We start from the raw sequence: 23,813 nt of genomic DNA, 5'->3' as shown, positions 1-23,813 counted from the left end.
TTGCCAGCAAGATCATTGAGAGAAGTGGATAAAGGCGAGGGAGGTTATGGGGACCTCTGGCATGTAAGGGTAGGCGGGAAGGAGAAGTCTGCAAAACATAAGATGTGGCCAGAGCCCTAGGGCTGTCTGGATGGTGGGAGGTCAGAAAGGTCAATGGAGACATTTCCAGAAGAGGAGAGTGACCGCAGGTGTTAGATGCTAAAGGGAAGCCATGTAAGTTAGTTGTTGTATAAATATAAATATGAAAGACTGTTTGGTCATTGGTGACTTTTAGAAGAACACCACTGTATTGGATTATAAACTAGATGGTGGGGAGTGAAGGACGTGGAAGTTGGAAGGAGGTCTTAGCGGATAGAGGAGGGGGATCACCCCGTTACACGACTCAGAAACCTGGATGTGCTGATGACTTCTGCTTCACTTGCATGGCTCGTCAGACACCAGGTCTGGCCGTAAAGCCGCATACCTGAGTGGGACCTTGAAACTCTGACTTCCTGGGTTTGAATCCTGGCTCCATTACTGATAAAATGCAAAGTCCAGAGCAAGTTATTTAGTCTGGCTGTGCTTCAGATTTTCACCTATAGGGTGAAGTATCTATCTCATATGATTGTTGAGGATTAAATGAGTGAAGCATTTTTAGTGTAATGCCTGGCACATAATAGGCACTCAGTGAATGTTAGCTATTTTGAATCCTAAATGTCTTTTGAATGTGTTCCCTTTGGATGACCATAATAGCTTTTTAAAACAACTTTATTGTGTATTTCACGTATTATAAAATTCATGTTTTTTGTGTACAACACTTTTTAGTAAATTTGCCAAGTTGTGCAACTATCAGCACAATCCAGTTTTTTAAAATTATATATATATTTTTAAGTTTATTTATTTTGAGAGAGAGAGAACTAGTAAGCAAGCGAGCCTGGGGCAGGAGCAGAGAGAGAGGGATAGAGAGAATACCCAACAGGCTCTGCACTGATAGTGCAGAGCCTGATGTGGGGCTTGATCTCGCAAACCATGAAATCATGATCTGAGCTGAAGTTGGGCACTTAACAACCGACTGAACCACCCAGGTGCCCCAGCACAATGCAGTTTAAAATTATTTTTAATGTTTTGTTTATTTCTGAGAGAGAGAGAGCGTGAGCAGAGGAGGGTCAGAGAGAGAGAGAGACACACACAGAATTGGAAACTGGCTCCAGGCTCTGAGCTGGCTGTCAGCATAGAGCCTGATGCGGGGCTCAAACCCACGAACTGTGAGATCATGACCTGAGCCGAAGTCGGCGCTTAACTGACTGAGCCACCCAGGTGCCCCCAGAATGCAGTTTTAAAACATTTTCATCACCCCAGTAAGATCTGTCATGTTCATTTATAGTTAATCCCCATCCTTACTCCAGCTGTAAGCATCTACTTCTCTACTTTCTATCTATGCAAAGTTGCCTTTTTCTGGGCACTTCATATAAATGAAAGTATATAATGTGTGGCCTTTTGTATTTGGGTTTCTCCCTTAACTGTTGTTTAGATCTGTCCATATTGTAGCATGTGTCAGAACTTCACTTCTTTTTACTGCTGAATTGAATTCCATTGTATGGATACATAATGTTTTGTTTATCCATTCGCCTGCAGATGGACATTTGGGTGGTTCCACTCTTGCTATATTATGTCTGATGCTGCTGTGAACATCCCTGCACAAATCTTTGTGCGGACATATGCTTAATAGCTTCTTAATTGGTCCTTTAGCTTCCTTCAGGGGACCTCCTGCTTCTGTTCATGTCCCCCTCCAATCTGTTCTCTACACAGTGGCTAGAGTGATCCTTCTGAAATGTAAGTCTGATCTTGTCATCACTCTGCTTAAAATACTTCGATTGTGCCCAGTTGCCCTCAGGATCAAGTTCAAACTGTTTCACTTGGTGAGTTTACTAGGACTCTTCAGAATTTAAAACCTTATTTCTCTCTCTAGCTTCTCTCACTGTGCCCTCTCCCCAGCTTCCTGCTTCAGCCATTCTTCATTCATTCACATATTGTTCCAATCATTTCTTTAGTCATTCATTCAATTTACAAGGCTTATTGAGGCTCTGGGGATGTAATAGGGCGTCTAAATGCTAGCTTTCATAGAACTTCCTTTCTAGTGTAAAAGACAGACAAACAGGAATGCATCAGATAGTGCTAAGTGCAATAAAGAAAATAAAAAGAATGGTATAATAGTAATTCAGGGGCTGATGACTCTCAGACCTCCAGGCCTGAGTGTTCCTCAGTCTCTGCCTTATTGCCATCTGCCTACTTGTTATCTGCGCTTAATGTCTGATGGTGGCAAGCCCTGTTTCTCATCTATACCGCTACCTGCTTCCCTCCTCTTGGAGTACTCTTACCCTGCTTCTTCCCTTCCTAACACCTGCTTCTCTTTCCTAGTCCCAGCTTCACGTCCAAAGCCTGGCTGGATGTCCTGTCCATTATGCTTTCTTTTTATTTCCGTTGTAGGTCAGCTGACATAGGTGATGCCCTTCCTGTTATATTTAAATGCCTGATGATGGTTTCCTCTACCCCACTTTATGCAACTTGATGACTATTGAATACCCCACGTCTCGCCTAGTTCCTGGCACAGAGTTGGTACATAATAGAATTTGTTGAAAGAGCATTTGTTTGTGATTAGTTTGAACGGGAAGGATGGAGGGACACCATTTCCTGTGGCATGGAGGGAAGGAAGGAGCTAAGACCTGTTGCTTGCATAAATTAATTTGTAGGATTAGGGGAGGAAAGTCGAAGGAGTCTTCTTGGCTTATGTTTTCTCAGAGATTACAATTCAGTGCACTGTATAAAATGAAGAGAGGATTTATTTATAATGAGCTATTAGCAGTGCACTAGAAGAAATAAAGAAGCAGTGCCGTAGGGTGCATCTTGAGATTTTAAAACTGTTCTTTCTTGCTTTTAGTTTTATAGCTGTTAGCTTTCTTTAGGCCATTTGTTATACATATTGATATGGATGACTAACTTACTTGGATTCTATTGTACTGTTTTCTTTCCTTTTTTTATATAATTGATTTTATTTTGATGTTGCCTTTTCAGCTTTCAGAAAATGTGATTGATCGTATGAAGGAAACCTCCCCATCTGGTTCGAAGTCTCAGCGGTATTCTGGTGCTTATGGTGCCTCAGGTATTTCAGAATTTTAATTTTAGAATTTTTAGTAGAAAAATTGTAAACAATAAAAGTTTACTTGATAGTCAAGTTCTTCTACCCTCCTTTGTGTCTGTTGTTATTTGGATGTTTGGCTTTTTATTTGGAATGTTAGAAATCAGTACCAGAGTTTCCTTTAAAACATTTTGTACTAAAAGGAGAATGAATCTACTTGCAAAACAGATTTGGGAAGTTTTTTTTTTTTTTCCTCAGTCAGGCTTTCTGAAGCCTCTGTGTAGTTTTGGCAGGTTACTTCATAATATCTGTATAAAATGGATTACTTATAGGAATATTAGAGATTTAGGAGTAAATATTTATAATAAAATATTGAACTTACTGTTTCCAAATTGTGAACTACCCCAATGCTTTCATTATCCAATAGTCTTCTAAGTTTATAAACAGTTTATTTCTTCTTAGTCTTAATTACTGATGAAAATAAGATATTAAATGAAATCTACAGATGATTATTAAGCCTCATTTTGTGGGTCTGTGGAATAAGAGACTCTTTCCCTTTTCCTTGTGCTCCCCTATCCTATCCATTTCTTCATCCAACAGGTAGTTTATTGAACCCCTGCTGTGTATGTGGTACTGTTCTTGTGGCACCCAGTGTGATGGATGGACACCCATTTATTGAGGAAATGGCAATGAGAAAATAATTGAGATGGTTAATCTTGGACTAAGTAGTTTACTAGAAAGGGTATCATGTGGCAGATCTTCCTCCAGACTGAAGTACATTGAGAAGGATGACATGATGCCCAAATGCCATTCACTTGCGGACAGTTGTGACCTTCTTACCAATCATTAGTTGTAACCATGAATTGAGCTTCTGATATGTTTAAAGCAGAGGCCAAGAGATGAATAAGAAATAGTTGAGTAAGAAATAATGAATAAGTAATAGTTCTTGCTGTTAATGAGCCTTCTTGTTTAGTGGGTGCATTAAGAGGGATTCACAGTTCATTATTGTTACAAAGTGACCACTTGTCTCCTTGGCTTCTGGACCACACTCGTGGTTTTCCTCCCTCCTTCTTCAGCCTAGTTGTCTTTCATGATTTCCACTAAGTAATCTCCCCTAATTCTATGGGTTTTGAATCATTATTTATTTATTTATTTATTTATTTATTTATTTCTTCCTCAGATAGCTTATTGTCAAGTTGGTTTACGTATAACACCCAGTACTCATCCCAACAAGTGCCTTCCTCCATGCCCATCAGCCCCCTGCCACTCGTCCCCACCCCGTCAGCCCTCAGTTTGTTCTCAGCATTGAATCCTAGTTTAGGTGCCTGCGACTGCCATAATTGTTTCATTAGCTCTAACTTCTCTCCCTGAAACAAAACTTAGTAGACAGCTGCCTACTTGAAGTCTCCGCTTACAGATCTTCAGTGTAACATATCCAAAGCAGGCCTCTTTAATCTTCCTCAAGCCCTAAACCTGGGCCCCGTGCTGTCCTTCCTCCTTACAGTAGGCCATTAGCCAGGCTTGGCCCATCCATCTCCACAATACGTGGGCGTGTGACCCTTTCACACCTGTGTCCGCTGCTGTAGCACTGTACAACCAGTGACTCTTACCTTGGCATCTGGGGAGCCTCTTAACTGGCTCCCTGCTTCCCCTTTTGTCCCTTTACACTTTGCCATGCACACAGAGGCCTTAGCAATCTTGAAAAAAATTGATCAGTCCAGGTCACATCCCAGTGGTGGCTCTCCATGGTACACGGAACATAAATTGAACTGCTTTCCTTGGCCTCTGAGGCACACCATGACTGGACCCTTTCTGTTTTTCATCTCATCATTTATTGTTTCTTACCACCCTTCTTTTACTTGTGTCCACTGATTGCCACCTCCACCAGAAAGCTCCCGGGACATGGTCCCTTGTCTTTTCACAGCTGAATTCCCAGCTCCTACGAGAGTTCTTAGTGCTTAAGTGTTCAATTAATTTAGGGTGATGCCGTTATCCATTTTGAAAGTAGCTACTCGTGATCATTTTGGAATATAATTCTATAAATTTAATTCAGGTGACATTTATTTTATTGAATGTCCACTGTTGTGCAAATAATTAAGCTACGTGTTTTGAGAGGACACAGGAAAAAAAAAACAACTCATCTCCTTTCATAAAGTGTCAGGTTTTTGGGTAGAAACAACTAAGTATATAAGAAAACTATAAGAAAGTTAGAAGCATAGTATAGGAGAAACCTAGAAAGATATTAAAATTAAGTATATCAGGTATTTTGGCTTAAGAATAACTTTTGATATGTGGATTTTTTTTTTTTAAAGTTACTTTTAGAGAGAGAGAGAGAGAATCAGCAGGGGAGGGGTAGAGATGGTTGGGGACAGAGGATCCGAAATGGGCTCTGAGCTGACAGCACAAAGCCTGATAGGGGGCTCGGACTCACAAACTGCGAGATCATGACCTGAGCTGAAGCCAGATGCTTAACTAACTGAGCCACCCAGGTGTGGATATTTTTTAAATTGGAATTTGTTCTACAATAAGATTTGTTCTGGGTAGATTTCTTTTCTACCTACTGTGTTAGGGAGAGAGGATGATAATGGTGATGATGAAGACAATGAAGTAATGATGGATTAGTGATAGGTAATCCTTAAATGTCATTTGTGTGCTTGGTACTCTGCTAAATCCTTTCTATGTCTTATCTCATTTAATCCTTATAACCCTGTGAGGGAGGGACTATTTTTAACCCATTTAAAGAAAAGTTTTTTAATTAATGTTTTTTACTTATTTCTGAGAGAGAGAGAGAGAGAGAGAGAGAGAGACAGCTGACAACATGAGCCAGGAGGGTCAGATAGAGAGGGAGACACAGAATCTAAAACAGGCTCCAGGCTCTGAGCTAGCAGTCAGCACAGAGCCTGATGTGGGGCTCGAACCCACGAACCACGAGATCATGACCTGAGCTGAAGCCGGACACTTAACCGACTGAGCCACATAGGCGCCCCGTATTTTTAACCCATTTTACATAGAAGGAAATGGAGACTTGACATGATTAATCATCTTGCCCAGTGTCCCAAAGCTGGTAGGCCATGGAGGTGACAGTTGAATTCAAGTCTGTTTGATTCCAGAACAGATACTATTAACCACCCTGTTTTATTATAATTTGAATTGTACCTGGCTTCATTTGTAGAAAGGATGTGACAGAAACTAGTTGGAGGGAAAGAGCTCCTTTTTAGTGATATGCTGCTTGAGTTTATGAAAGAACTTTCTATCTGTAAGTGGTTGTCGCATCTTCTAGCTTTTCCCCACATTGGTTCTCATCAGTAGTTCATTGGAGGAGAGAAAGTGTTTTCCTTTTTGGGCTGGTTTCCTTAACTGATACTTGGAGAGGGTGGATGTAGGTAGGGAGACTTTCTATGCATGCTCATGGTCTGACCTGCAGAGCATGACTTGACATCATGATGCACTGTGGCTGTGCTGAGGGATCCGTCCCTTCCCATTTCTGGGTTTGAGATGACTGATGAACTCTGGTGCATGGCCAGCCTGGGCACTGAAAACTCTTTGAATGGCACCTTGTGTTTTGGTGGTCAGGCTAGAACTACACTCTAAGTGGTAGCCCCTAGTCACATGTGGTTGTGAAGATTTAAATTAAAATTAATGAAAATAAAATAAAACTGACATTTTAGCTCCTCAGTTGCACAAGTCACATTTCAGTGCTCAGTAACCACATGCATCTAGTGGCTGCCTTACTGGACAGTGCAGATTTAGGGCATTTCCATCATTGCAGAAAGTTCTGTTGCATAGCCTAGTCTAGAATACATCCATGCTTGGCAGTGTGAGCTCCATCAATTTGTTTTAATGATGTGACTGAAGTTACCGAGCTTGATGGTGCTGTGTGTTTGAATCTTTTTGCTTTTTTTTCCACATCCCAGCCCCCCCAGGATTGTGTGTAAATGGACGCTTCTGGGAATATTTCCCTGGGGTAAACTATCTTCACCTCAGTCTTTAGAACAGCTTCCTGAACTGTGTGTTGCAGGTGTACCTGAGGTATTGATTCCTTAGACTCCGAGTAGCTGGGGAACACCCATAGCTTCATGCTCCGCATAAACACTGGCTTTTTCTGTGGTACAGGATGTGGCCCTCTGAGTAGAATATTTCCCTAATCTGTTCCAGCCCAACTCAAGAAAAGAACTAAGATCTAATGCTGTTTTGAAATGACCTTGCCCTTAGGTTAAGAATTCTACTATGATTGTGCCAATTAACAAAGATTTATTTTTCTTAAAAATAAGAAATGTTTATAAAAGTAGAAAGCATCAAAGTTTATGTTCTCTCTGTGTTTGTCTCATTTGGGGATTTTAGTTAATACCCAGTTTTAATGATTTATAATTTAGATGTGTTATGAAGTAATTTTTCAAGTCTACATATTGATAAAAATGTCACCAGCCTTTTCTGCATTTTTTGGTGTCAACTAAGTTATATATTAAATGTGAGTTGAGTTTTTAATATTCATTAAAATGCCTTCTTCTTCATAGGAGTCTCATTCATACCAGCCCTAGGCTATTCATTTGTGTGAATATAGGGCAGCGTTATTTGGTGGACTGAGAGCCCTAGGGTTTCATAGGAGCTAAGTTTTGTCATATATATTGTTTTGAGAATATAATTTATGCTATAAGAAAGTGAGTTCCTCTAAAGACTTTACTGAAACTTTTTTTTTTTTGCCAAGCCTTAAACCAGATCAATGACTCGTTGCAATAAGTATTTGCATGTAAAGTTGTTCAGGCATAATAATATAATATGTGACACACAGCAGATTGTAATGCCACTTTAATAAATGAATGTGCTCTAAAGAACTTAACTGTGTCCTCACTGCCTCAAATTCTTTGCTGTGTTATGTCTTATCCCAACTATGCTGGTTTGCTTTTACACCAGTTGATTTTTTTTTAGGCTGTTGTAATTTTCTTCATTTCTACCCTGATCCTTTAGTTTTTTTGGCTTATAATGAGGTCACACCTCTCATGTTTGACCCTACGTAATGTTGAGGGAACTCTGTCCCCAAATCAGTACGAAAAAACAGGCAGGAAATGACATTAGGAGGCTATTTGTGGGTTTTCTAAGCCACTAGCAACCAGATAAAAATGATGAATCTGGGGAAAAAAGACAAATTAACTCACTTTTATTGTTATCCTCACTGGGCAGGTTTCTCTGTACATTTCTTGTCATTGTGAAAAATAAGAAAGATTTGCTGATTTCTGTTAAGTATATCACTGAGATCACTGAGTATTTGGCAGCCTTAACAAACTGCAGGAAACCAATTTAAGCTGAAAATAGCACAGCCCAAAGTAAACAGCCATTTAGAGAAATAGATTCATCTATATGTTTTATGTGGTTTTCTCCCAGAATCTGGCCCTCTTAAATAGCTCTTTAAGGCCTATTTAGACTTAACACAGTAGGGAGAGTTCACAGTAAGCGAGTTGTGCTTGTTCCTTTGACTTGAGTTACAAGAATGGAAGGGAGTTCCAGAATCTAGGTTTCCAACTTGTAAGACACGAAACTTTGTTGATGTCAGTGTCTCAACTCTGTAATTTTTGTGCTGTAATAGATAATTTGGCTGACACTTCTAAAAGGAAGTTATGTATAAACTGTTTATTTACTTATTTATGAGAGAGGGCACAAGTGAGTGAGGGGCAAAGAGAGAAGGACAGAGAATCCCATGAGGGGCCTTTTCCCACGAGAGAAAGAGAAATGGGGCTCACCTGAAGTGGGGCTTGAACTCACAAAACGCCAGATCATGACCTGAGCTGAAGTCAGATGCTTAACTAATTGAGCCACTAATTGAGTACACTATTGATTTAAAGGCTATATTATTTATTTACTTTAACTTTTTGAAAAAGTTTGTTTGTTTTGGAGGCACTTGGGTGGCTCAGTCGGTTAAGCTTCCGACTTGGGCTCAAGTCATGATCTTGAAGTTTTTGAGTTTGAGCCCTGCAAGGTGCTCTATGCTGACAGCTCAGAGCCTGGAGCCTGCTTTGGATTCTGTGTCTCCCTCTCTGTCTCCCCCTCCCCCACACTCACACACTCAAGAATAAAAAACAGTAAGAAAATGAAAAAAAGAGTTTATTTTGAGAGAATGCAAGAGTGACGGTGGGAGGGGCAGAGAGAGAGAGAGAGAGAGAGAGAGAGAGAGAGAGAGAGAGAGAAAGAGAAAGAGGGAGAGGGAATCCCAAGCAGAGGGAGTCCCACATGACCTGAGCAGAAACCAAGAGTCGGAGGCTTACCTGACTGAGCCACACGGGCCCCCCTCAAGGTTTTAAATCAAATTCTCTAGGCAGTATATGTTGTTCTTAAAAATAGACCCACAGTCTACGTTTAATGGGTGGTTGAACTCATTGTTAATTCCATCAGTCAGCGAGTATTAGGATGGCAGTGGTCTTTGGCTTCAAGGGACTGTTATTTTGTCCAAAACCTATTTAACATTATAATGTTATGGGGGAAATACTAGTTTATTACCCTTCACCTGCTCAGTTAATATTTTTGAGTTGGTGAATGAATATGTAAGGGAGATAGAATATGTTAGAAGTATAGAAAGTGTTTTAGGAATTCAGAGAAGAAGGTCAAGAGCTTGGGCAAGCAGGTAACCAGGGGAGGTGTTGGTGTTGGTGTTGAAGGTGTTCAACAGAGTCAGTTTACAGATGTGAATACTTTAGAGGAAGGGTACATGTAGGGGTCTCATGGGAGGGAAGGTTGGGGACGTTAAGGAATTTACTTTTGTCCTATGGGGCCTAGTGGCTACTGAGTACTTCTATTTAATTTTAGGATGCAAGTATAGAGAGTAGCATTCGTTGCTACTTTTCAAATATACTCAGATATTAATAACACTGTTATGGCTAAAAATGCAGTGCTGATTTTCTCATTGATATTTTTATATCTAACAATTGTAAATGGTAAGAATATATGTTTTCCACTAGAGTACTAAATAAAACCATTTTCATTTTCATGAAAAGATAAGCAGCCCCATGAGCATTTTTATTTGTCCTTAACTGGCCCCATAGCAAAAAAGAAAAAGAACAAACAAAGTTGTCCCCAGCTTCCTGAGACAGTATAGGGCACAGCAGATGATACCTGAGCAGGGCAGGTGAGACAACACAGGTGGGTTCCTGGCGGGATAATAGACAGGACGCGCTGGAAATGAGAGGTAGGGACGGCCGCTCTGCATGGTGCAGATGGAAGAGGCAGAGGCAAAGGACTCGTGCATTTGGTGCCTGAGGCCACGGGGCTAGTTAGTGGCAGGCAGTCCCCCCTCATCTAGGGCACCTTCCTCTGTCTGTTGATTCGTCATTCTTGTGTTTTATTTATTTTTGAGAAACCAGCACAAGTTTAAACTCACTTTATTTTAAAATTGAGAAGAGAGCAACGGTTCCCTCCTAAAAATGGACCAAAAAAATCATCGACAATATAGCTTATATTCCATGGTATTTGGGGATGGTCAAAGGGGAGTCAGGCAGAAAAGAAGAACCTCCAGCAGTAGAGGAAAGGAATTACAGAGAGATGCTTAGTAGGTTCTGAAATGTCAGTGAGTCATACCATCCAGTCGTTTTCTGTGACTTAGAACTTCTGCCCTTTGATTTCTGAGTTAACGAATTGACTACTGGCTGAGCTGCTCTTTATTCAGTCTTTGGAGGCCCCTGCCCTGTGATTGGTGCTGAGTTAGCGCTTCCGAGGGATTTGACCTCAAGTGTGCCAGAGATTCCTTACTTGTTCCTCAGTTCCTGGAAAGAAAAGCCTGCTTTATTAGGTGCATCACATCCTATAGATTTTTTTTTTTTTTTAAATATTTTATTTATTTCTAGGAGAGAGAGAGAGAGACAGTGCGAGCAGGGGAGGGTCAGAGAGAGAGGGAGTCACAGACTGAAACAGGCTCCAGGCTTCGAGCTGGCAGTCAGCACAGAGCCCGACGCGGGGCTCGAACCCACGAACCGTGAGATCATGACCTAAGCAAAAGTCGGACGCTTAACCGACTAAGCCACCCAGGTGCCCCCACATCCTATAGATTAACAATACAGTGATACCGCGGAGTCACAGTGACCTGAAGCTGAAAGGAAGGAACGTCAGTGACCCTGTCCGCGGGGGAAGAAAGGGAAGGGGTGTAGTAGAGAAGCGCCCCACTTTTTGCTGTGGTAGATTCTGACACTGAAGTGAGTTGTGGATTGTATTTTCTTGTACAAGTATTGTTATTGGGCATTAACAATCAAGTAAATCATGGCCGGCGCCAACGATGGATCATAAACCACAAAGAGAAAACAACTATAAAGCCGACATTTTATAATCATGCTTCAGGATTTATAAAATAAAATAAAATATCCGACATTGGTTATATAAGCAGCTCTCATGGATTGTAAAGTGTAGGACATACAATACACAAAAGTACTGTCTTTGATTTAAATTTAATATACTAGTTGTAAAAATAAACACTTGATAATGATATTTTTGCCTTTCTTAGAATTTGATGGACTTTAGGGTATCATCTAGATGGCCCAGATCTCTGATATAAATTGCCCAAGTGAGTTTTACATTTTTCTACTGCAAGCTGAGGTGTTCAAAATCAGTCCGTTGACCCTTCTGGCTATTGACCAAATTGTGGGTTATTGTTGTTGATGATGATATTTTTCCTTGTAAAAAACATTTTAAAAAATAAAGTCTGGGGTGCCTGGGTGGCTCAGTAGGTTGAGCGTCGACTTTGGCGCAGGTCGTGATCTCATGGTTCGTGGGTTTGAGCCCCGCGTCGGGCTCTGTGCTGACTGCTAGCTCAGATCCCGGAGCCTGTTTCAGATTCAGTATCTCCCTATCTCTCTGACTCTCCCCTGCTCACGCTGTCCCTCTCTCTCTCTCTCAGAAATAAATAAAACATTTAAAAAAAATTAAAAAAGAAGAAAAAAGTAAAGTCTGACCCAGCATTTCATTTCTTCCCTCTACCCTTTCCTATCTCACTGGTTTATTCAGAATCACAGGTTCTGTGCTCTGTATTAGGCCAAATCAGTGCTACGAGGGAGCACTAAGTGCTTTTAAGTCCGTTTTTAAACCTGTTCTGCCCCCAGGGCTACTTGACACTTTGTTGACAGCTGTCACTGGACTTGAGTCTTCCTTGAAAAGCTTTGGGAGCCCATGTGGATCATTATAGTGAGGCTCTTCAAACTTTTTCACAGAATTGCTGTGGCATGCTTAAGACAGTGCTCTCTCTGGGTCTGCACGCCCTGGTCCCCCGACTGAGTGGTTAATCAGAATATGGGTTTTAATTAACAAGCACTGAATGATTGGAGCTCAAAATTGCTTTACAGAGTAGTAATGGTAATGGTAACTGTCTCCTCTCTTAAAGGCATAAAGTAGTTAGAACGTCTTGCAGATTGTCTGGTGGGGAGGTAGAGGCCACAGAAAGCCCCTGAGTATTGACTTTGTTGGCAGGACTCATGTACTTTGGCAAATAAGCGAGTACTGCTGCTCTGTTCCTCACTTCATACCCCCCGCTTACTCTTTTTTAAATTTATTTTGCTGGTCTGCCCCCTTGTGCCTATAGTCCTGCAGGGGATGTCCCCAAGCCTCCCTCTGTATTTGAGGAGTAGTGGCAGAGCCTTGCTCTGCATTTTCCCTTTCATGGTTTCAAGTTTTACAGTTTTCTCCCATCCACAGGGTCATTGCCCCAGCAGCTACCATCATCTCTCCCCTGCCGTGTTCTGAGTCTCTTGCTTGTGTCCCAGCCTTCATTCTTGCCGTTCCCAGTCTGTTCTCACTGCCAGAGTGTAAAACCAATCATGCCTTTGCTCTGTTTAAGGAAGCCTGGGAGGCTTCTCTTCCCCTTAGGATGATCTAAATTTCTTTTATGTTTCCAGTAGGTCCTGCACAATCTCTCTGCTGCTTTATCTCCCAGACCCCCCGTCTCATGGGGAACTCTAGTCATACTGAAACTCTGGAGTGTCCTTGAACTTGTTCCTTTTGGGCGCTTGACTATGAGTGAACACCGTTCCTCCAGCTGTCTTCCCCAGCCCCACCCCCACCTCAGCTCCTGCTTGTCTTTTATCTGGCTATCCCTTCTGGATTGTTCAGATGGCTGGAGATCATATACCCCAGGAAGTTTTTCCTGACTGCAGGTCTGAGCTAGATGCCCCTCCTGCATGCCCCCCCCGCCCCTGCCCTGGCACCCTGTGTATGCCCCCGCTTATCCCGTAGTGCTGCAGGCACCCATTTACTCAGCCCCCTCTCTCGGTACCATAACTTTTCTTCACTCGGGTGTCCTCTCAGGACATCCTTTTATGGTGCGTCTTCCTGTGGTGCTGACTTGTCTTTGCTGCGGTGAAAAGCAGTTGCAGGTCTGTCTTTGCTATAGGTAAGCATCGACCTGTTGAGGTGATTAGGCAAACTCATGTTAAAAAAAAAGTCTCAGAGGGCTGAGGAGGTTTCTTTTTCTTCAGGAGCCATTTTCTCATAATCTGGGTGCAGACTTTCCAAATTGATACCTTTTTGAAGACTCTCCTGTTCTTTTATCTCTAAATCTGTAGTACTGATCCTTGTTAGAGTATGTGCTTCATTGTATCGGAACTGCAGGCTTAGTTGTCTGTCTTTCTTCCTAGATTATGACCCTTTGGGGTCAGGGAACGTCTGTTTACTCCTCTTGTGTGCCCTCAACCACAGTGACTGTGTTCTAATGTTAGGTGCCCAGTACATGTTTGTGGAATGAATGAGCTAAAGCCAGTTGGATCATGAAGCCTGATGTGAGTATGTGCCTGTGTCAGCTAGACATAAGGTGGAAAATGGATCTTTCTCTGAAACTTGTTCCTCTGGGCATGGGTATGAGGGTCTTCACCAGGCCCAACCCAGGATGGTGTCCACATAATGCTTTGCCAGTTTTAGGTCTTAACCATAGCACACCCTCGAAACCCTGTTGTAAGAGATTCTTTCTCTTTCTTTCTTTTTTTCTTTCTTTCTTTCTTGCTTTCTTTCTTGTTTCTTAAATGTTTTTATTTATTTCTGAGAGAGAGAGAGAGAGAGAGAGAGAGAGGCAGCGTGAGCAGGGGAGGGTCAGAGAGGGAGACACAGAATTTGAAGCAGACTCCAGGCTCCGAGCCAGCTGCCAGCACAGAGTCCGACACAGGGCTTGAACCCATGAACCGCGAGATCATCACCTGAGCCGAAGTCTGATGCTCAACCGACTGAGCCACCCAGGTGCCCCTAAGAGATCCTTTCTTGAGCACATGCTCTTGTGAAAAGCACAGTTGGTGGGGCTAGTGGCTAGGGAGTGGGGCTCTGATTGATTCAGAAATTCTGATATGGAGATTCATGTCCCACTCCTTGTTATTAATTTAGTTTAGAGAAAAATAATGTGCATAAATTTTGCCACATTTTGGGGAGGACTGAAGCAAGTTGGGATTTTTCCTCTAGAACCCTCTACTCTTAGTTCCTGGTACACTCCTCATTTCCTTCTCTGTTGCATCAAAGTTAATCTGACATTAGTCTCTTTGTGCCCTAGAATTTGAGGAGTTTTAGGATGGATAGATTAGGCCTCTGACTTTGAAAAGCAGCTCCTTGGCCCTGGCAGCCTCCTCCAGGAGGACCGTCTGCTGTGTTCCTATTGCCAAAGCTCTGGAACCCTTGAAAGTAGAACCCGTCTTCATCTCTTCTTTCTGGGCAGCTGTTCCCTTGCTGGGTCTCTATTTCTGACCCAACTGTTATCATTCTTGCCTTCCAGAAAGGCTGGTCTCTGCTCTCACTGACTACCTCAAGTGCTTGAGGCCAGCTCTGTGCTTTTGGTGTCTGGAAGCTAAGGAACTTTGAGGTTTTAGGGATTGGAAGGAAGATCCACTGCTTGTGTCCTCTCATGCCAGTGTGGAGAAGACTGGGAGACCAGGGAGCTGGCTCCCCTGTATGTTCAAACACACATAAATAGCTAAGCATTAACTAACAATGATGAAAGAAAAACTTCTGGGGCAGTTGGGTGGCCCAGTCCACTAAGTGCAATTCTTGATTTCTGGTCAGGTCATGATCCTGTGGTTCGTGAGTTGGAGCCCCACATTGGTCTCCACCCTGACAGCACGGGTGTGGGAGTCTCTCTCTCCCTCTCTTCTTTGCCCCTCCTTCACTTGTGTGTGTGTGTGTGTGCGCGCGCACGCGTGCGCGTGCGCTTGCTTTCTCTCTCTTGCTCAAAAATAAGTACACTTAAAAAAAAGAGAGAGAAACTTTTAAGAATTTGGTTTAGCTCATATGGGCATTTCCGCAAGGCATCCCGTTTTCACCTTGTTGCCACGTACTTCAGTAGTGATAATGCAAGTAATTATATCAGATTGGCTTTGCCCTCCCATTTTGTTTGGTAGTTAGACTAAATTCTTCAGATGTAATTAGTTTTGCTATTGATGTAACGATCATCTCATTACTTTAAAAAATAAGATAAATATTGATTGTTGCATGTCATTTTTGAGGATTGACCTGAGGAATGGTAAGAAAATCAATTACCATAATGAGGATAGATTTGATTTAAATAAAAAATATAAAGCAACATTTAAGATTGACAACTCCTCCAACACATTTTTATTGTTTCATTAATGCAACCAGCGAGGTTATGGATTCTGAATGTTGTCCTTGTAGTTATTTAAACAAATTATTTTAACAAAACACTTCCAACAGCTCTCTGTTCAGTTCCCTTATTAAAGCTTGTGCTTTTAGCGAGAAGAGACGGCTTTAACTTTTACCAAGTGTGTAGATGCACACTTGCAGATCATCTCTGTCGTCTTGTTTTCTACTGGCAGGAGGAATAAGGCTAGCTGAGCAGCTGTTGTTTAATTCTGTGGGGCATCCTGGACACCCATTGGGCACAACGTGTTTCTTTAACTTTTTTAAAGTGACGTGTTGACATCTCTCGGAATCTCAGGGGATTGAGTCCATAAACTGTCTTTGTGACATCTTTATAAAACTTTTCTGAAAAGATTATTTTACTGTTCTTTCTCAGCAACTTTTTAGAGTGGTTATTACAATAATATGGGAAGTTCTAATCCTCTTTTCATGATTATTCTTTGGCCTTTGGCAAATTTTATTAGTTTTTTAATGAAAAAACTTTTGAGAAAACATGGATTGTATAATTAAAAAATAATTTTTTATCAAACCTGATAAACATACAAATGATAAATTGCTCCCTCTGATTTTTTTCTGTCCTATTAAACATTATAGCTCTACTGACATAGGCGTTGTTTCGTAACCCGTGTTCACCTTTTTGCAGAATGATGATTGCGGAAATGACAATAAAATTTAAAACCAGTGATTATTTGTTTTAAAACAAATACTCATTTTTATTGCTCATTATTGCTTCTAGGACTTGGAACTGAAGCTTTTCAAAGCCATGTTATGTTTTGATTGAGAGTACCCTCTTCTCCATCCAAGTAAAATTCTTTTAGTTGAACTGTTGCAGAGGCCTCTGTAGTACTCAAGTCTGCAGCATTATTTCTGAAGTACTGCAGGAAGTAAGATTTGTACCAGGCTGGGTCCCAGACCCAGGATGGGGGCTGCAGAAGCTGACTGCGGTCACCACCTGTTTCCCTGGCAGTGATACAGTGTGATGGTGTGGTTTCAGGAACAGGATTCCAGAGGAAATGAACCCGTTTCTTCAGGTAGGAAATGGGAAGGTTGTAGTTGAATTACTTCTGAGTAGAAGAGAAAGTGTGTCTGTGCGTGTGTGCACGCACATGCACATGCATGCACAGGGTATGTTTAGTGTTCAGAGAACTTTTACCATTTAATAGTTGTGTGAGTGATCTTGTGTTATCTCCATTTTCCCAGGATAAAATGGAGAGACTAATTTCACATGGTTGCCATGGAGAGTAAATGAGATAATGTACAGATGCTGACACATAGCAGGTGATCAATAAATGTCCCTTTGTTAACGTAGCATCCAGGGCTCTGACTTCAATGCCACCTTTCACACACCACGTTGACTCTGCCAATCTTTCTGTCTCCCTCTCTGCCTTCCTCCTGTGTTCTGTGCCCTAGTCCCAGCATTCATTTATTTAGTCCTGACTGTGCCAGACACTGTACTAATTGCTGGGCTTTCATAGATGCATAAAGCAGAGCAGTGCAGTGTGAGCTGTGATGGAGATACACATGTAGCGTGAAGAATTAAGGACTGACTCTGCCTGGGGAAGGTCAGCGTAGACATCATGAAAGAGGTGGTGATATTTGAACTGAATATTGGAGGGTGAATGGAGTTTACCTATCAGACATAATGGAGTTGATGGTGGGGATGATGGAGGAGCGCAGTTTTTTCTTGGGAAAAGAAACGGTGGTTGCCGCAGTCGGAATCATAAAGGACTTAGTGCCTTCTGGGAATTATAACTAGTTATATTTATTTAGAATGCAGGCACTGAGTGGGAGATTGGAGTACGAGTAAATATGGATGGAATAACAAAGCTAAGGAGTGTGGATTTACTTCTGTAGGAGATGCCTCTATCCCCATGTTTCTATACTTGATTTTAACTATTTGTGGGTATATATATGATCAACTCAAAGGTCACCTTAACAGAACTTGTCTTGATCCTGTTTACCTTGCCTTTCTCTGAACATACCTTATATTTTGTCTGTATTTTTCCCTTGGTAGTCACTATTTCTACCAATAAAATAAGTGATTTATTGATAGCTGTGTTAACATCGTTACTCTTCAATAAGCTCCTTGAAGGCGGAATTCACACCTGAAAGTCCCCTTGGGTCCCACTGTGACCCACCTGGCATCTGCCTCACCTGTAGAGGGTGCTTAAGAATGGAAGGGCCCATGGGCATCCCCAGCTTCTTCAAAATACTGTTGACCTCAAGAACCTTGTGTTCAGTGAGAGAAGCAAGTCACATATAGTCCCGTTTTTATGGAAAATGTCCAGCACAAGCACAGCCACAGAGAAAGAAAGTAACTTAGTGGTGGCCTGTGGCTGGAGTGGTGGGTTGCAGGTGGATAGAGAGTGCCTGCTGATGGTTGCACAACTGTGTAAGTCACTAAAAACCACTGAATCTGTATACTTTAGGTGGACGAATTTTATGGTATAGAAATTTTATCTCAGTAAAGCTGTTAAAATACTTTTGAATCTTGTCAGATTTTTGAAAAGTATCTTCAAATGCATATTTTTGCCTGTTCCCGTGCTTATAATACCCACTTAGGGACTTGCATTATAATATTTATTATTTGGTTTTAAAATTGTGACTTGGAACTCAGTAGAATGTAGGTGAAGTAGAGCTTTGGGAATTCGGTACCCCTTCAGAGATGCTAGGGAGTGTGAGAGGGACCTTCTGATGAGCAGCCTCATTCTTTGTGAGTTATTTTAGCATCAGTGAAGTGGCATTGTTGGATATAGTTGAACAGTGTATTTTTACCTTTCAAATTTTTGAAGAAGTTTGTCTTAGTAAGGCATTGCTTTGTCTTAATAAAAAGCAACACGGCATTCACAGAGGTAGAAGGAATGGTGTTATTTCTCTGTCACCTTCAGATGAGAGAGGTAGATGTAGTTTGTTGATGTATTTCTCGTTAACAGGTACTTTATTTTTACAGTCTGTTTTATACTAGAGCTTTTATGAAGCCACACATATTAATAAAACATGTGCCCTTAGATAAGTTGTTTAATGTGGTTTTCTTTTTCCTCTCTTACTGTAGGAACTAGTAGTTTCTGTGTTGATGAAACAGTGGGGAGCCCCTATTCTGGTGTGCTCATTCATGCAAAATCTAGCCCTCTTGAAAAGTGAACAAGATCATTGCCAAAAGGTATTCATCATGCAATCTACCCACAAAAAATTTTGAAAGGAATCATTATCAACTAACTTAAATAAAACAGTTATTTCCTGATGCTGTATCACCAAGTGTAATCACTTAGGACATTTAACATTATTATGCGTGCAGTTTCCTTTTTCATATGATTGCCAACTATCTAAAAAAATCGGATGTTTCAGATTAATGTTTTGGGGAGGCTGATATGATCTACTTGACCCTGAGTTAACATGAATAGTGGCAGCGGGTGGTTCTTCACCATGGATCTGATTGTTATGAGGGTTTCTTTAGAGACTCTGTAATAGCAAAAGTATTGCATTTGATTTCTCTTCACTCACCCTACAACTATCTGAGTGCTACCCTGTTATTCAACCCAGGGCTGGATCAGTAGGTCGTTCTGGATGAGTAAGAGGACTTATTAGGCTAGAAAGAGCCAAAGTCCTCAGGATTTGGTGGGAGATTTTTCCACTTGTTCCAGATAGACCCGTCTGGCCCTCTTGTGCCCTCCCAGGAGGTTGCTCAGACACCTATTAAGTAAATGCCCAGCACCCGTGGTTTGGTGGCAGGAACACTGGATAATTGATAGCTGTTGAAGTCCTGACATGATTGAGCCTGGACTTCTGCTCTGCCTCCTCTTGTGTATGTGACCAGGGGGCAGTGTGTTCAGCCTCTCTGAACCTCAGTTTTCTCTGATTTGTGAGGCCCCCGAATGGCAGGAGCTGCATGCTAAGGCCACTGTTACTTGGGCATTCCCCCATTATTGGGATGGAATGCATTTTCCTAAAGAAGTAGTGGACGCAGCTGAAAATCATGTTCTCAGAGTAATTCTTCAAGCTTGTAATGGGTTTTTGGGTTAACTTGGAAACCCAGATGCCATTTCACTTTTTAGTGAAGAACTTACATTGAGCGTTGTCACCATGAAGGTGTGGGCACCTTCCCATAGCTATGGGAGAGCAGTCAGGGTTGGCTCCTTTGTATAAGGTTTCTTTCTGTCTTGTGAGAGGGCTTATAATGCCTCACTTTGGGGTCAGGTATTGTCTCCATGCAGTTCTGTTCAAATAAACACATATATATACACACAAACGTGTGTGTGTTTATCACCTATGGAAATAATGTGTCAAACACAGATGCGTTTGTATGGACATTTAAACTTTTAATGAGTAGTTACTGAAGGCTCCTTGCAGTAGAAGCTCTTGTCAAAGGCAAATGGTCTCCTGTTTGCTCTTGTGCCCAGGTCTGGTGTGACTGGGCAGTGAAGTAAAGGGGTTACAATAATTTACTTTTTAAAAAAATTGAAAAACAATATTTATTTACTTTTGAGAGACAGAGCACAGGCAGGGAAGAGGCAGAGAGAGAGAGAGACACACACACACAGAATCCAAAGCACGTTCCAAGCTCTGAGCTGTCAGCACAGAGCCCAGCGTGGGGCTCGAACTCGTGAACTGTGAGATCATGACCTGAGCTGAAGTTGGACCCTTAACTGACTGAACCATCCAGGTGCCCCAATAATTTACTTTTATAATAGTTTAAGTAATTTTGGTTGACTTTTGTTTATTCATTTTCCCAAGTGTGATAGTGGTGGCTTTTTGTTCTTTTCCTCTATTTCAAGGGTATTAACTATTGCATTTCTCCCCATTACACTTTAGAAGTGAGAATTTAGCACATGTACCTGGAAATAATTTCATGCCACATCAAGCCATTTTTCAGGGGGGGTAAGAGTCTGTCCAAACCTGTTGTTGCCACATCACCTGGGCTTTGGGATCAGTCCTGAATCTCCGTGGGCCAGTCACAGCGGTTTCCTCACCTAGAAAATTGGTACTTATTGGGGCATCTGGGTGGCTCAGTCACTTAAGCGTCTGACTTCGGCTTAGGTTATGATCTTGCAGTTTGCGAGTGTGAGCCCCACTTTGGGTTCTGTGCTCACAGCTCAGAGCCTGGAGCCTACTTTGGATTCTGTCTCTCTCTCTCTGCCCCTCACCTGCACATGCTCTGTCTTCTCTCTCTCTCTCAAAAATCAACATTAAAAAAAAAAAAAAAAAAGAAAATTGATACTAATTACCTGAGGGGAACTTAATGCCTAAAATATCATTTAATAAATAGAGACTATTTAAATTAATAGGGTTATTGGCCTGCTGATTGAAAATGCGAAGATCTGACTTTTATCTCCACCTTATTACCAACTAGCCTTTTTTACCTTGAATAAATTTATTTCTCTGGGTGTTCTTATTTGTCAAGCATGGAATGGACTTCTCTCTGAGATTCCTGGGGTAGGTAAGAACCATTTTCATGCATGTTTGTGTGTTTGTGTGTCAACACTGTTACTGCGGGCAAAACAGGTTTTCATCAAATGATGGAGCTGTAATTATGTGGTTAGATATTATATAATATAGTTGTGAGCTTATTTGTTTATATCTGTGAACATTTATAAATGGAAACTGTCTTTCTTTGAAGTTTGTTCCCAAGTGGTCTGAAATATACCTTTACCTATAAATTCATTCATATAAAGGAGGGCACTTGTTGGGATGGGTGTTATATGTATGTGATGAATCACTAAATTCTCCTGAAACTAATATCACACTGGATGTTGACTAACTGGAATTTAAATAACAACTTGAAACAAATCTCAAACCCCCAAACAAAAACACAGTTCCTTCGTACATATCTGTGAGTATGCCTAGATCTAATATATAGAAATTTTATATATTATCTAATATTTAAAAATTAGATAAAAATACATGAGAATGAAAGGCACCATAACATGTATTTTGAAAGATCTCTTACTTTAAAATTATTTATTAATATTTCATTATTTGGATATGATGCTCAGAATAACTTAGCTAACAGCAACAAAAATGCTGTTGGCATCTTTTAGGTTTAAAAAAAGTCACTCTAGTGAATTGGGGAGAAATTGTAATTAGAAGGGTACTGTCAAGGTTGGAATGTCTATATTTACCATAGCAGCTGTGTTTTGGTTTGTGAGGAGTGTGTGTGTCCTGTTATGAGCCAGGAGCATGTATGTTGTAATAGAGGTAGAGGTGCCGCCTTCTGAAACGCAGTCTCAAGAAGTAGCTGCTTGCATGTTGCAGCATCTTGCTGGCCCTCAAGAGCCTCGTCAGTTCTTGGAGAAGCATAAAGCTGGCAGGTATACCGTTGTTTGGCTCTCCAGCTTGGCTTGGGCCTGTTTCTGAAGGAGGTCTTCAGTGAAGAACACAGCAGACATAGCTTTCTTTCTCCTCTGTGCGTGAAATACTGTGATTTGTTTTCTTTCTTTTTTTTTTTTTTTAAATTTTTTCTAGTGTCTATTTTTGGGGGGAGAGGAGAAAGAGAGAGAGGGGGATTGATTGACTGACTGGGGGAGGAGCAGAGAGAGAAGTAGACAAGGAACCTGAAGCAGGCTCCACGCTCTCAGCTATCAGTACAGAGCCCAATGCGAGGCTTGAATTCCTGAGCCCTGCGATCATGACCTGAGCTGAAGTTGGACCGACTGAGCTACCCAGGCACCCTGAAGTACTGTAATTTCTTGAATTTAAAGCTACCGTTTTAATAATAAGATGCACCATTATTTTATGTTCCACAAAGAAATAACCTTGACAATTATGCTTAATAAAATGCTTTTTTAATCCATTAGGATGTTGATTTTCTATTTGTTGGAAGAACATAGATTAAAAAGGAAAATTAAAATGAATTGGTCATGATATTTTTGAAACTTACTTAGAGTCCAAGTCTGACTCACTTTCTGACTCTTGAGTTGTCCATGTCTGTGTATTTCCACATGCTCTTGCCCTCTGTGCCATTAAGATGTTGCATTTCTCACAAGAGTGCTTTTCTTTCGACGCTGGAGTTTTCTCCCAGGCTGCCAGTACTTGTTCTACATGTTTTGACGGTATTGCTTTCACAGTCTTACAGAGACAGTGTCACAGACTGTGTTCGTGTGACCCACCCTGCTCACGGCAGTCGTCAGAAGCTGTTGCTGTCAGAATAGTTAGAATGCGAACAAGTAGGGGCGCCTGGGTGGCTCAGTTGGTTAAGCCTCCGACTTCAGCTCAGGTCATGATCTCATGTTCGTGGGTCCGAGCCCCGCATCGGGCTCTGTGCTGACAGCTCAGAGCCTGGAGTCTGCTTCAGATTCTGTATCTCCCTGTCTCCCCCTCCATGCTCCGTCTCAAAAATAAATAAAACATTTAAAAAAAAAAAATGTGAACAACTATGTGTCCTCAGAGTCAACGGAAAATGGCAGCAGTGTACTAGCTTATGAAAGAGACTTGTACCAAGGAGTCATTGTCCAGGGGCTAATTGAGGAGGTGTGGCCTGTGAGATGGTTTTCTTTGTTCTAAGTGGTTGATGCTGCAGTTAAGGATATTGTTTTACGTTTAGACACTGTTAATCTCTAATCGTTTTAATGTACAATTTCCATTTCTCTTTCATGGAGACTCTTAAGGGAGAGTTTTACCTGAAAAAATAGCCCTGTTCTCTCTGTTGTGTTGAAACACCTTCCAAAAGTCAAAGTTATGTATATGTTATAAGAGATAGAAAGATGAGTGAGGCTTTTGTTCTCTAGGTTCTAATGGTTAAAGGAGAAATGGTAGTAAGCACAGCTAACAAGAGTATGTCTTGTGAGCCTCATTATGGGTGAGAAAGCATCTACTATGCTTTGTATGCTTAAGTAGTGTAGGTAAAACTCAGTCTTTTTTTTTTTTTTTTTAAACATGGAAGACCATAACAGTGCATGTAAATAGAACTGAAAATTAAGTAGGATAAGGTTTCTGGGCACTATTCCTCCTGGATTTATTAAGTTTAAATTAGTCTTTAACAATATCATGTGTCTAAGGGAATATGGTAACTAGATGTGTATGATCCAGGATTAGATAGATCTGAATCAAGTTTTATTTGGACATGTGTGGACAATTGGCAAAATAGAAGATTATAGTATTGATGATTGCT

General features: G+C 41.2%; 1 protein-coding gene across 2 annotated transcripts in view; it reads left to right on the top strand.

Annotated features, from left to right (window-relative positions):
• Positions 1–23,813, top strand: part of CHCHD3 (coiled-coil-helix-coiled-coil-helix domain containing 3) — a 276,511-nt gene that overhangs the window by 8,517 nt on the left and 244,181 nt on the right. For both annotated transcript variants that reach the window (XM_039244019.1, XM_039244011.1), the window contains exon 2: positions 3,052–3,139. In XM_039244019.1, the coding sequence (XP_039099950.1) occupies positions 3,052–3,139 (88 nt within the window). The remainder of the gene's footprint in view (positions 1–3,051; positions 3,140–23,813) is intronic.

The sequence above is a fragment of the Hyaena hyaena genome, unplaced genomic scaffold (assembly GCF_003009895.1).
Source record: "Hyaena hyaena isolate Hyena2069 unplaced genomic scaffold, ASM300989v1 scaffold_8, whole genome shotgun sequence".
Taxonomy (NCBI): Eukaryota; Metazoa; Chordata; class Mammalia; order Carnivora; family Hyaenidae; genus Hyaena; species Hyaena hyaena.
The sequence above is the reverse complement of the archived record's forward strand: the minus strand, read 5'-3'. Positions and strand labels throughout refer to the sequence as shown.